At 36.2% G+C, this 11,947-nt stretch overlaps 1 protein-coding gene across 5 annotated transcripts; it reads right to left on the bottom strand.

The window, feature by feature from the left end:
• Positions 1-1,829: 1,829 nt before the first annotated feature.
• LOC132610099 (uncharacterized) lies at positions 1,830-6,629 on the bottom strand. Of its 5 annotated transcripts, none has more exons than XR_009571017.1 (4): positions 5,955-6,628; positions 5,618-5,665; positions 2,805-4,877; positions 1,830-2,725 (listed from the first exon to the last, which is right to left on the bottom strand). XR_009571017.1 is itself a non-coding variant. In XM_060324358.1 (3 exons), exons 2-3 carry the CDS (start codon positions 3,474-3,476, stop codon positions 2,267-2,269), a joined length of 1,131 nt encoding a protein of 376 aa, XP_060180341.1. In that variant the 5' UTR covers positions 3,477-4,877; positions 5,618-6,386; the 3' UTR covers positions 1,830-2,266. The 5 variants fall into 5 exon arrangements, 1 of the variants encoding a protein (XP_060180341.1); XR_009571016.1 differs by having other exon boundaries at positions 5,976-6,628; XR_009571015.1 differs by lacking the exon at positions 5,618-5,665 and having other exon boundaries at positions 5,955-6,629.
• Between the last annotated feature and the right edge of the window lie 5,318 nt (positions 6,630-11,947).

Raw genomic sequence — 11,947 nt, 5'->3', positions numbered from 1 at the left:
AGAGAAGAAATACGCTCCTTAAGGCACGAGCATAAACTGCATCCAACTCCTAGCCCGCAAGAGTATAAACTGTGCACGGCCCAAGAAAATGTCCGCTAGGTTGAAAATCTCGCAAGAGGCGGCCTAGGCAAAAGTTAAGACACAAAAAAAATGTCCGCTAGGTTGAAAACCCCCCAAAGGGCAGCCTAGGCAAAAGTTAGGACACAAAAAAAAAAAAAATGTCCGCTAGGTTGAAAACCCCACAAAGGGCAGCTTAGGCAAAAGTTAGGACACAAAAAAAAAAAAAAACATTTTTCTGAACTACGGTATGACTTGATCCTCTTCACCGAGGTACGTAGGCGCTTAGAGTATTATTCTAAGTTCAGTCACATGAGTGAAAAAAAAAATCATTTTTCTGAACTACGGTATGACTTGATCCTCTTCACCGAGGTACGTAGGCGCTTAGAGTATTATTCTAAGTTCAGTCACATGAGTGAAAAAAAAAATCATTTTTCTGAACTACGGTATGACTTGATCCTCTTCACCGAGGTACGTAGGCGCTTAGAGTATTATTCTAAGTTCAGTCACATGAGTGAAAAAAAAAATCATTTTTCTGAACTACGGTATGACTTGATCCTCTTCACCGAGGTACGTAGGCGCTTAGAGTATTATTCTAAGTTCAGTCACACGAGTGAAAAAATAGTATGGCATTATGTGAACATCGCATCCATTCTATCAAGTAATGACGCCATTAAAACAAAACAAGCTCGCGTAGATGAATCAAACGTGAATTATGCCTCTGTCCTCGGCATGGATATGACATTTGTAAGTTGAGTTTGGGAAGACCAAGTAGTGGAGGAGTTGAAAACACCGAACTCAAGTTATACAAAGCGCACAAAACTAAGGAGTCGAGTAGGGCAGAATCCGAGCTAACTTTAAAGAACGATCTGCAAAGCTCTTGGATGTGATTTTTATAAAGATCGTAGTTTTGGGAGTTACCTTTCCAATGGGACAAAGCCCTCGTGATTTTGAAGTTCCTACACCAAGATATTATTTTTTCTTTTGGTGAGGCCGCGCAAGTCCGGATCTGCCAGCGTGCTTATATCTAAGGCAGACTTCTAGGATTTATCTGGGACGATTCAGAAGGCTTCAAACTTTGAATTTTGGATATGTCTTAGATATAGAAGTCTAGTCTCCGGGGAATTTTACAGCTCGTGATTTCGCCATTCATACATCGAGATATGAATTTTTTTGGTGAGGCCGCGCGAATCTGAACCTGCCAGCGTGCCGATATCTAAGGTAGACTTCTAGGAATTATCTGGGACGATTCATAAAGTATCCAACGTTGAATTTTGGAAATGTCCTAGATTTAGAAGTCTAGTTTCCGGGGAATTTTACAGCTCGTGATTTCTCCATTCCTACATCGAGATATGAATTTTATGGTGAGGCCGCGCGAATCTGAACCTGCCAGCGTGCCGTTATCTAAGGCAGACTTCTAGGAATAATCTGGGACGATTATGAAAGTATCCAACTTTGAATTTTGGATATGTTTTAGATTTAGAAGTCTAGTTTTCGGGGAATTTTACGGCTTGTGATTTCGTCATTCCTACATCGAGATATGAATTTTTTGGCACAAAGACGCAAAGCTGATGAACAACGTTATTGTAGGAGGAAATGAGTGCATGGCCTCTAAATTCAAATCTTCGTCACCCTTGGGAACTTCAAGAAAAAAAAAATACTGTTTAAGGGAAATTTGGTGGTATCAGTGTGTCACGATGGATATATCATTCTTGTACAGTAAATAAAAAAAAAAAAACAACCACAGAACGTATCAAGGAGAATGCGTAGTCTAAAACAAAATAGACGAAGTCTTTATTTCTGATAATAACATCCACTAATCAATCAAAGGCAAGAAAAAGAGAAAGAGAGCAATTGAAATACATTCTATAGACTAATCTAAACACAATTTGTAATTGATTAAGTCTTGGCGCATAGCTTCCAGGCGCCCCTTCTTCTGCTCTAAGTCAATTGAGTCCTTGGCATTCGACAAGTCTACATCATGGCACGCGTCGAACTCCTTTCCAGCAGTCAAGGCCCTCAATTTAGCATCTTCGACTTCCTTCTCAGTGACTTCTAGGAGGAGTTCTAACTTCTTCTCCTTTGCGCGCAGCTTTTCTAACTTCTCTCGCACTTCATCTAGAGATTGACGGATAGATGAAGCTCTTTCGACCTTCTCGTGTTCTTCAAACATGGCATTTGAAAGATGCTCTCCAGCTGCTGTAAATATTTATTTTCTGGCAGCTTCCATGTCCTTATCATGTAGGTTTGACCGTGCCTGGTCGTACGAAGCTGCAAGCTCAAAAAACGACTTCAATAAATTCATCAAAGGGGAAACATCCACATCCTTTCCATCCATATCTTGGAGAATCACTTGGATTTCTTCTTCAAGAGAGGAAGCCCTGTCTACATCACTTCCGGAAAGCTTATCTCGAATCACAACCCAAAGATTAGAAATAAACATCTTTCTATAGTTCAGGACAACCTTCTTTCCGTCAAATACGGACACTGCAGCTGATGTACGTTTATGCAAGTCGGAACTCAACTTTTCTTTCTCTTTATCACAAAAAATAGAAGTTGTCCCCTGTTCTGCCTTTGCTATGGAAGAGGATTTTATTAGGTCCGGACCAGAAACAGACTCACCGCTCTCCGTTGACTTTCCCCGTCGTAATGCTCCAACACTATTTGGCTAAAAAAAAAAATAGGACAAATAGTTAGTAAAAAAATCATTATGGCATGTGTGACAAACTGAAGGCCTTAAGTCATACCTTTCTAATAAGAGTTGTCATGGTCCTTGAAGGACTATCAACGCTGTCAGGAATCTTGACCACTGCCAAATTGGTATCTTCCAATTTTTCTGAACGCGACCTCACTTTCCTCCAACAACGATCTTCATAACTGCTATCACTCTCGCCTCGAGACGATCTTTTGTTAGAAGCTTGAGCAGCCTTACTCAGCAGAAATGAGCTGCTGCCACCTTGGTGGCCTTGATCATCCAAACATTCTGTTGGAGCTTTTATGAGTAACTGAGACCCCTTGCCTTTGCATTTCTCGGTCAATATGACCTCCGGAAGGAAAGAATCATCAGCCATTGGGGCTGCAATGGTGCATGGGCCAGCTGCATCCACCAAATATTGGAAGTAGTCATCAAGAAAATTTCCATGTGTTTTCGACCACCAAGTCCTGTAATCATCGGCAAAGAGTTTCTTCACATTAGGTGTAATAGGAGGGAAAGTCGCACAGGACATAGACCTGGATAACACACAAATCCGCCAAAATTGGAGACCTTCAGCTAATGAGGCACTGCGATAATCATTGGCCAAAGCACCTGGGATTTTTTGATAAAATCCAAACTGACGACTGAATCGGTGTGGACTATATGGCTCGATAATGACAGAGTTTCCATCCCTCAAGGAGAGATATCCAAAGCGGACGCTCATAAAATAATTTAGCTCCAGCTCTTAGGCATCATTATTAACAACGTAGTGGTAAGGCTCAGAATTATTTAACATAGTTGAAGTCCAAGTTACATTATCTCCTTGATGGATACGCTTCCTTGCATCCTTTTTTTCGAAGTACCGTGCGGCACCTTCTCCCGAATATGCCACCATCAATGGATTAGACGGTCCATTTACAAGAGCAAAATGAGTCTTGAAATAATAAGCAAGCCAACCATAAATATAATGGATTGGAAAACGGACTTTGATAAGATCAAGTCGCGACGAACGGGAAATATTATTAAGATTGCTATAAATACTTGCTAAAACCGGCACTGCAAGGCTAATCTTTCGTTTGGCTGCCATCATAGTCGCAATCTTAAAAGTCCCCGGACGAATGAAGTTACCCTCTTCGGAAGGAAGCACGAAAGCACACAACCAACATGACAAAAATGCTGCAAGATATGCTTCATCTCTCTTTGCAGGCCTCACTCCAAGTTTATTAAATACAACTTCTTCCTCTCTTGACCATTGGGACGCCTCAAGTATAGCTCCAGTAGGGTTGTGTGTTGATTTAAAACGCGCAGATTTCTTCTCCCTCCTTGGCGGAGCAGGTTGGTACTTTAGAGCTCTTTTGTACCAAAATTGTATCCACTTGCTCAAAGAGACCCTCGGGTTGTCACTTCTGCCCTCTTGAAGATAATGAAAAGTGGTGAACAAATACTCGCAAACTCGTGAAATATATCTCTGATTTTTCGCGTCAACTCCTGTGAGTTCCTTAGCTTCAGGGATAACCTCCTCATAGAAATGACCTCCAATCGGCAAACCTCCAAGTGTATGTAAATCCCATAAAGAAATAGATAGTTCCCCGACGGATGTAAGGAGTGTATTCGTCTTGGGGCACCAAGCCTCACAAAATGCTTGCAATATACTTGAATTCCGATCATACGTGAAAAGCGAGGCATAAATGGCATCATAGATGTCTGCTGCACTTAAGACTTCTTGACTTCTACTGAGTGTATCCTCGGCCCACTCCCAATATCCTGGAATGTGACAATATTCACCTTCGAACACTACCGTCTCTCCCCAGCGTACTTCTCCTCGGACTATGCGACGACCCAAGCTTGGAAGTGCGCTTGCAATATTTGCATTGCGGTGGTTGGGTGCCTGAAGAGACCACATCTGGGGAGTTCGAGTTGAAGTAGATTTGCATTCTGAAGTCCAGTTTGACATATGAAGCGAGTTCCGAAGGGGCGGCCACGAACCTGCATACCATCCAGTTAAGGGAGTATGAACCACTAATTTTGTTTGCACTGCTGCACCACCATCATTGCTCTCAATAATAAGATACTTAAGTTTGGATGAGGGGGAAGTGTAGCCTCTAAAATTCACCATGTTGTTGAGCTGCAAGGGCAAAATAAGTCATCATCATCCAACTTAAAGACAAGGAAATGAATAGTAGAGATCATCACAAATAAAATTATAGCCAAAATCTTAAGGCGTTGATAAAAAGAAATTCACCCTGTACTACGCCTTAAGACTAGTCTCTTCTAAGGATCACACTAATCATGCATTTGTTTAAAAAAAAAAGCATACAAGAAAAGGGAGACAAGTCGCTAGAGATAAAATAGATGCCAATTTTCTCTTTTGCTGATCAAAAAAAAAAAAAAAAAAAAAAAGAAGTTACATTGAAGAGTTCAAATACAAGGCTACATAGTTATTTGTGCTGACATGACTCCCAAGATATACGAGGTCGTATCATTTTTTTTTTCTCTGGTTGCTATAAAAAGAATTCACAGAAGCCTAAATAAAAAAAAATATGGTTCATCCTGTGCTCAAAGTACTATCTCAAAAGGGAAAGAAATCATTTATGATAAACATGAAGAAGTGCCTGGTACCTGCTCAAAATGCCATATAGAAAGCAAAATGATTAGCATGAAGAAAATGGATGCTGGAAACTAAGCTTTACTACTTTCACTTAAGGGAAGGAGTAAATAGTATCAAGAAAATGATGCTGTACTTTCTGCTTAAAGTGACATAGAGTAAACAAGTTTGGAATGAAGTTGGTAATAAAGCCAAGAATTCTCTGACATAAAGAGGCAAAACTAATAAATTATTTTGCTCCAAGAGGAGAAGGAACAAACCTTGAAGAAGAAGAGCTAAAGTTTGAAGGTAACTGCGATAACAAAAATCTGCAAAAATAAAATTGTGATGTGCTCTGAGTTGAGAAGGTTGGCTTCTTATATAGGTGTCAGCTGCAAGTAACTGTCTCCCCAAAAAAAATGGGATTTGGTATCCCTAAAATTTGGGATACGGGTGAAGCAACGAAAAAAAAAAAAAAAAAAGCAGCAAGTATCTAATTAGTAGACAAGGAGTCCAAGTGATGGAAGAGTTCTAAGGGAACTAAAAATCCTTTCTTTAAACGTGTCTTTTGAAAATTAAAAAAAAAAAAAAAATAGGGCACCCAACGTTTCAAATTACCAATCAAGATTCCAATCAAACCTTGACAATAAGCAAAATCATTGTTCTTAAAATATCTCCTTATCTCTGAATTGCAATGGCGACTGAACAACCAAAGCCAACGGCTGAAGACATGAAGATGGATCTATTCGAAGGTGACGACGAATTTGAGGAGTTTGCAATTGATCAAGAATAGGAGGACAAAGAGGAAGGAAAAGAAGTAACCCAATAAGGGGAAGATGATTGGGATGATGATGATGTCAACGATGACTTCTCTCTCTGCAGCTCAGAAAGGAATTGGCAAGCAACACTGAGAAGAAATGAGCTGCATTTGCATATGACCTTTTTTTTTCTTCGCAACATTGGACCATGTTATTTCTATTCTGGGTTCAGATGTTTCCATATGTTTGTACTCTTTATTTTACTAATAAAACTTAGCTTTTTTAAAATAAAAAAAAAAAAAAAAAAGCAAACGTCTCAAGTCTTCCATCTTTTATTGTACTTCAAGCCTAGTCAAAAAAAAAAAAAATCAAATATGACAAGTCTTGAAGTAGGGGGCATTTGTAGTCATTTAAAATTTTATTGGATTTAAATCAGTATATTAATTTGGACTATATTAAATTTAAGAAAATAGTTCAAATAATGTGGCTAATATGGTTGGATTAATCATCTAATCTTAAAGGTATTGGGCTAGTCCATTTAATTGGGCTCCAAATGATAAGTCCACTTTAATAGCCCAAAGTCCAAGTCCATCTTGAAATGCAAGCCCGCGCCACGTGTCAAATGAGGTGGCAATCCAAGTTAAATTAATGGGCCAATGAAATCATGCCAAGTGTACGGATGATATGCTCTGACCAATCAAATGACAAGGCTACACCTCCCTAAAAACTATAAATAGGGATCCTCATAACTCATAAAGGGGGGAGAATTAAGAACAAGAAGCAAGAGGAGAGCTCGTAGATCAAAGTCTACATATTTCTCTACAAGCTACAAGTTCAAGCATCCAAGTCATCAAGTTCAAGCTCAAACTCAAGTTCAAGATTAAGAACGAAGGCAAATATCAAGGCGTTCAAGATCAAATTACTTGTTCGTGGCAAATACCAAATCCAAATTCAAATACGAAGATTCAAGATCAAGCTGCTGAAGCCCTTGAATCTAAATCATATTCAAGTTTTTCAACATAGTTTACGTTATTATTGGAGAATCAGAGGACTATATAGAGATTGTAACACTCAACATTCTTGAAATCAAATACTACATTTTGTTACTCCATTTTCCTGTCTTGATTATTTATTTTTATAGAGACCCGGAAATTTGTTGGTTACAATTACAATTGTAAATAAAAATAATCATTTCTTTACAAGATTCTTTAGAAGAGAGAGAAAGATAATTCCATTGTGCACAAAATCAGGGACAAACGAGGAAATTGGAGTCATTGCAATTTGTTTTAATAGAATTCTTATTTAATGTGTCATAGAATATTAATTATATTTTTCTGCTAACAATATGTAAATATTATCATATTTTTGTTTACTTAAGTTTTTTCCCCATTGTTTTTGGCGAGTTTTTTGCCCATTTTGATACTCCGTTACTATTGCTTTGTTCCTGTCTACATTCGATCACTTTTTCTAGAGTTTAATGGTATGACTTACGAGTTTAATGTCACGATATTTCACACCACTTTCGTTCTTACCGATTGCAATCAAGGTATTCCTTCTCCAAGTCGGCAGACATTCTACCACTTCCTACTATAACATTGAATTAGTTTGGTGGACCATTTTACTTTAAGCTCTCTGTCACACTTCCAAATTATCTCTATGATCTATACTATCTGGACCACAAGTTTTTCTAATCTTCATGTTTTTTATGGCATTCTTTATCTTTGTCAACCTAGTTCTTCGAATATAGCTATAAGTTGATGTCGTGCACCAACATGTGGAGATCCAACATGCAATTATCTTGAGAATAATGTTCTGTACACTTCAACTGATTTAAATCACAATGTGGGGCCCAATTCAATAATACTAATACAAGATTTATCCACACCCCTAAATCTTGCTTGTACACGTGGTGTTTATCAAGCCTTACATTGAAGGATACTGGACCAGAATTTACTGGAGCAAATCTGCTCCCTTTTTTAAAGTCAATAAAAATCATGTTTAGGTCTTTTTTCTTATTTTTTTCCACGATAAAGTTTCAATAATCTTCTTAGCACGAATATATATAGCCTCCATTGTAGATTTAGCGAGCATGAGATCAAACTGATTCTCCGTTACTCTTGTCGTACTCCTAAATTACGCTCTATTGCTCTTTTCAGAGTTTCATCATATGACTCATGAATTAAACCCCACACTAATTCACACAATATTGAATATCTCCTTGCTCTTATATATAATATGTGTCATTTATGTATAAAATATGTATGGGTACCTATATGTAATGTATATAAATTGTATAAAATATGAATCACTAAGGTATGTATCATTTTTGTATATAATATGTATCATTTATGTATATAATGTGTATCAGCACAGTGCAATTCTGTATAGAATAGAAAATTATATCATTTTTGTATATAATATGTATAATTTTTTGTATAGAAAATGTATATATAATTCCAGCATGTGTATATAAACTGTATCAGTCTTGTATAGAAAGTGTACCATACGTATAAAAAAATGTATAATAGAAACCATATGATTGTGGTATATAATACTCCGTATGTATGTATATGTAAAAAAAAATCATATCATTATTGCATAATATGTGTATAATAAATGTATAATTAACATATAATTTATGTAAAATAAATGTATGATCAATATATAAAATGTATAATTCTTGTATATAAAGTGTATATATAATCCAACATATGTATATATGTTATTGCAGCCTCGGCTGTTGGGCCGGCCAGCTTTGACATTATTTTGGGTCGACCGGCCATTTTTTGGGATTATTTTGGGCCAAGCGGACTCCTGGGGGTATTAAGCCCAAATATTGGCCAAATGTAGCATTACTTTGGGCCATTGGACACATAGTGTCTTTTTCCCTTAGTTTTTTTCCTTTAAACATAAAATGGTCAACTCCGCATAAATGTTTAAATTAGGGACAATATCTAAATAGTGACGTGAAAGTATCCCTTTTGTGCGAATTTCCCAAGAATCTATGTTGTATAATCCTCGGTTATTTGCTTACAATTTGCAGAATTGTCCTTCATTGGGGGTGGTCTTTAATTTTTGTCCTTCGCTAAAAGCCCCTTGGTTCCGAGTTGGAATCCTTGTTCAGTCAAAAATTTAAAAAAATTCACAAGTCATAAGTTGGGATTTGCAGGGCATAAGTTGAGTTTCAAACTCTGCCTTAAGGCAAAAAATAAATAAATATATTTTGCTGGAATTTTGCAAATTCTGCTTTAAGGCCTAACTTCGGGTAAAAGTTGGGTCTTAAGGCAGAGGTTTGCCTTAAGGCATAAATTTGAGTAAAAGTTTGCCTTAAGGCATAGGTTGGACCCCAACTTATGCCTTACAATTTTTTTCTTTTTTCTTTTTTTGGACTTAGCCTGGGTTCGAAACCAGGACCTCTGGGTGTAAGCGAAAGGCAAATATTAAAGACCACCAATTTGAGCGGCAAAAATTAAAGACCATCCCAAAAGAAGGACAATCCGCTCAAAAAAAAAAATTCTTAGCCCACATATCGTAGGCTCCTCGCTGTTAGTTTTGCAAGAACCTTTTGCGGTTCAGGATAAAAATGACACGAAGTAGGCACTTTTAAGGCCGTTTGTTGAAGTATATAAGTGTTTTCAAAGTATAGCACAACCAACTTTTTGAAATAATAACAACTAGAGGACGATTAATTTTGCGTTAAACTGCTTCCTTTTAACGTTTGAACTTTTTGATATTTTAATTACCATAATGTGGGGTGTTCATTTAAAGCATGAATAAGGCAAGTAGTTGATATTTTCAAAGATGTGTTCGTAAATTATGAAAATCAGGAAGTAACTTGGTAAATTAATTATTAGTTTGTGTTATTTACCAAAATCAAGTAATGTCATACAACTATATATTTGAGAGAATTTCATTAAGTATTTCTCACTATCATTTAAGTTTTGAGCACTAACTCATACATTTTCAATGGCCTCTATAAAAATCTCCCTTCAGTCAATTTTGCTGCTTTGCATGGTTTTGTTTTCTTTGTTGGCTCTTCATCACTGTATGTCAATATTTATGTCCTTTATACTTATTATTATTAAGTAAATTATTACTATGCACAAAAGAATAATTGAAGAACATAAAAGAGGTTTAAAGTTTGCAATGCCCAATAAGTGTTTTCAAAATATATATAAATATTTTTTTCAAAATTTCTGATGGACGTTTCTAACGAAAAATTTGAGATTTTTGATGGAAGGTCCACCGAAAATGTTTCCGACGAGCAAAATTCAAACAAAAGTTCAGTCGAAAACTTGTTTTTTTAGTTAGTGATTGAACTTATATGGACTGACAATATAAAAAGAATCTTTTACACCATCGGTATATTTAAAACTGTTGCATTTTCTATGGACATGTTGTTATCTTTTAGGTAATTTGATAATATAAGAACTTTTTTACGCAATGTCAATATATAGACGTTAAATAGCTAATATATATTGATTATTTCATGAATTGCAGGTGTTGAAAGTGCAAGACTTAAAGCAGAAGTAGCCACTGAATTATGCATCCCAATTGTTGATCCAGGCGAACCACCCAGATGGTGTTGCACTGTGGATCCTAAATTATGCTATGTTTCTCCAGAAACATGTCGTGCTGGTTGTCAAAAATGATACATTTAGAAATCACTATATGACTTTTCTCTATTAGTATTAGTGAGTTTCATGTCGCTGGTTAAATTGATGTATCATCAAAATAAAGCTATAGCTATCATTAATAAAGTTAGTTTGAGTTATTGATACTTTAAATCGTTATTTTTTTTCGTACTGTTTTGAATTACTTGTTCTTGTGCTGAAAATCTACCGTAAACAACCTTTCTATCTCTTAAGGTAGAGTAAGGTATGTGTACTCTCTACCCTCCTCAGACCCACTTTGTTGAATTTCACTGGTATGTTTTAGTGTTGAAATAATATTAATTAATCCGAGAAATCATTGCTGTTTTTTTCAATTAGTTACTCTTAGTTTCATGTTTCTATTTAAGTTGATTTATAAGTAAAATAAAAAAGACTGTCATTTTCATTTATAAAAATTCAGTTACAGTTTTTTATACTTTAAAACCATATATTTGGATCATATTTATCTTATATATTCAGTCTACTAGAAATTAAAAAATTATATATTATTTCTCTCCGGCGCTAAAGTGACTTTACTTTTATTCTAGAAAATGAAACGCTTTTTATTTAACAACAGTTTTACTTTAAACGATTCAGGAGTGCCTCAAGATATCTCTATTTTTTCCCGAATTACGGTATTCTTATGGTTTGAAATATTGATCGAATTAATCTTTCTTGTGGATATCCTTAATTCTCTCATCTCTTGAATCTATTTTTGCCTCGAATCTTGAATCAATTTTATTGCAGACCCAAAACCAAATATTGCCCCCCCCCCCCCTCTTAATTTATCTAGTCCGGAACCAAAGTGACCCAAAAAAAATATATTTTGAACCAAAATACCCCAACAAAAAAAAGGTTATATAACTACGTTTAGCGCAGTAAAATACTGCGCTAAAGCACTTAACCGTGACGGAGCCGTTAAGTGCTTTAGCACAATATTTTACTGCGCTAAACCAAAGTTTCTCTCACCTATAGCGCAGTAAAATACTGCGCTATAGGAGTCCACCATTTTCCAAAAACAGTCTCTTATTAAATTTTCACTCTTTTTTACGTAGTTTAGCCGTATATTAATCATGCTTTGAGACTCTGAAACTTTAATATTTTATATAGAACCCTACTTATATTTGTACAATTAATAAGGTAGGCTCAGTACATCAAGGATACATAAAAGTTTGGATTGTTTTAGTGGTTGAAAACTGCT

The sequence above is a fragment of the Lycium barbarum genome, chromosome 9 (genome assembly GCF_019175385.1).
Source record: "Lycium barbarum isolate Lr01 chromosome 9, ASM1917538v2, whole genome shotgun sequence".
In the NCBI taxonomy this organism is placed as follows: domain Eukaryota; kingdom Viridiplantae; phylum Streptophyta; class Magnoliopsida; order Solanales; family Solanaceae; genus Lycium; species Lycium barbarum.
This window is presented reverse-complemented; position numbering and strand designations above follow the sequence as displayed.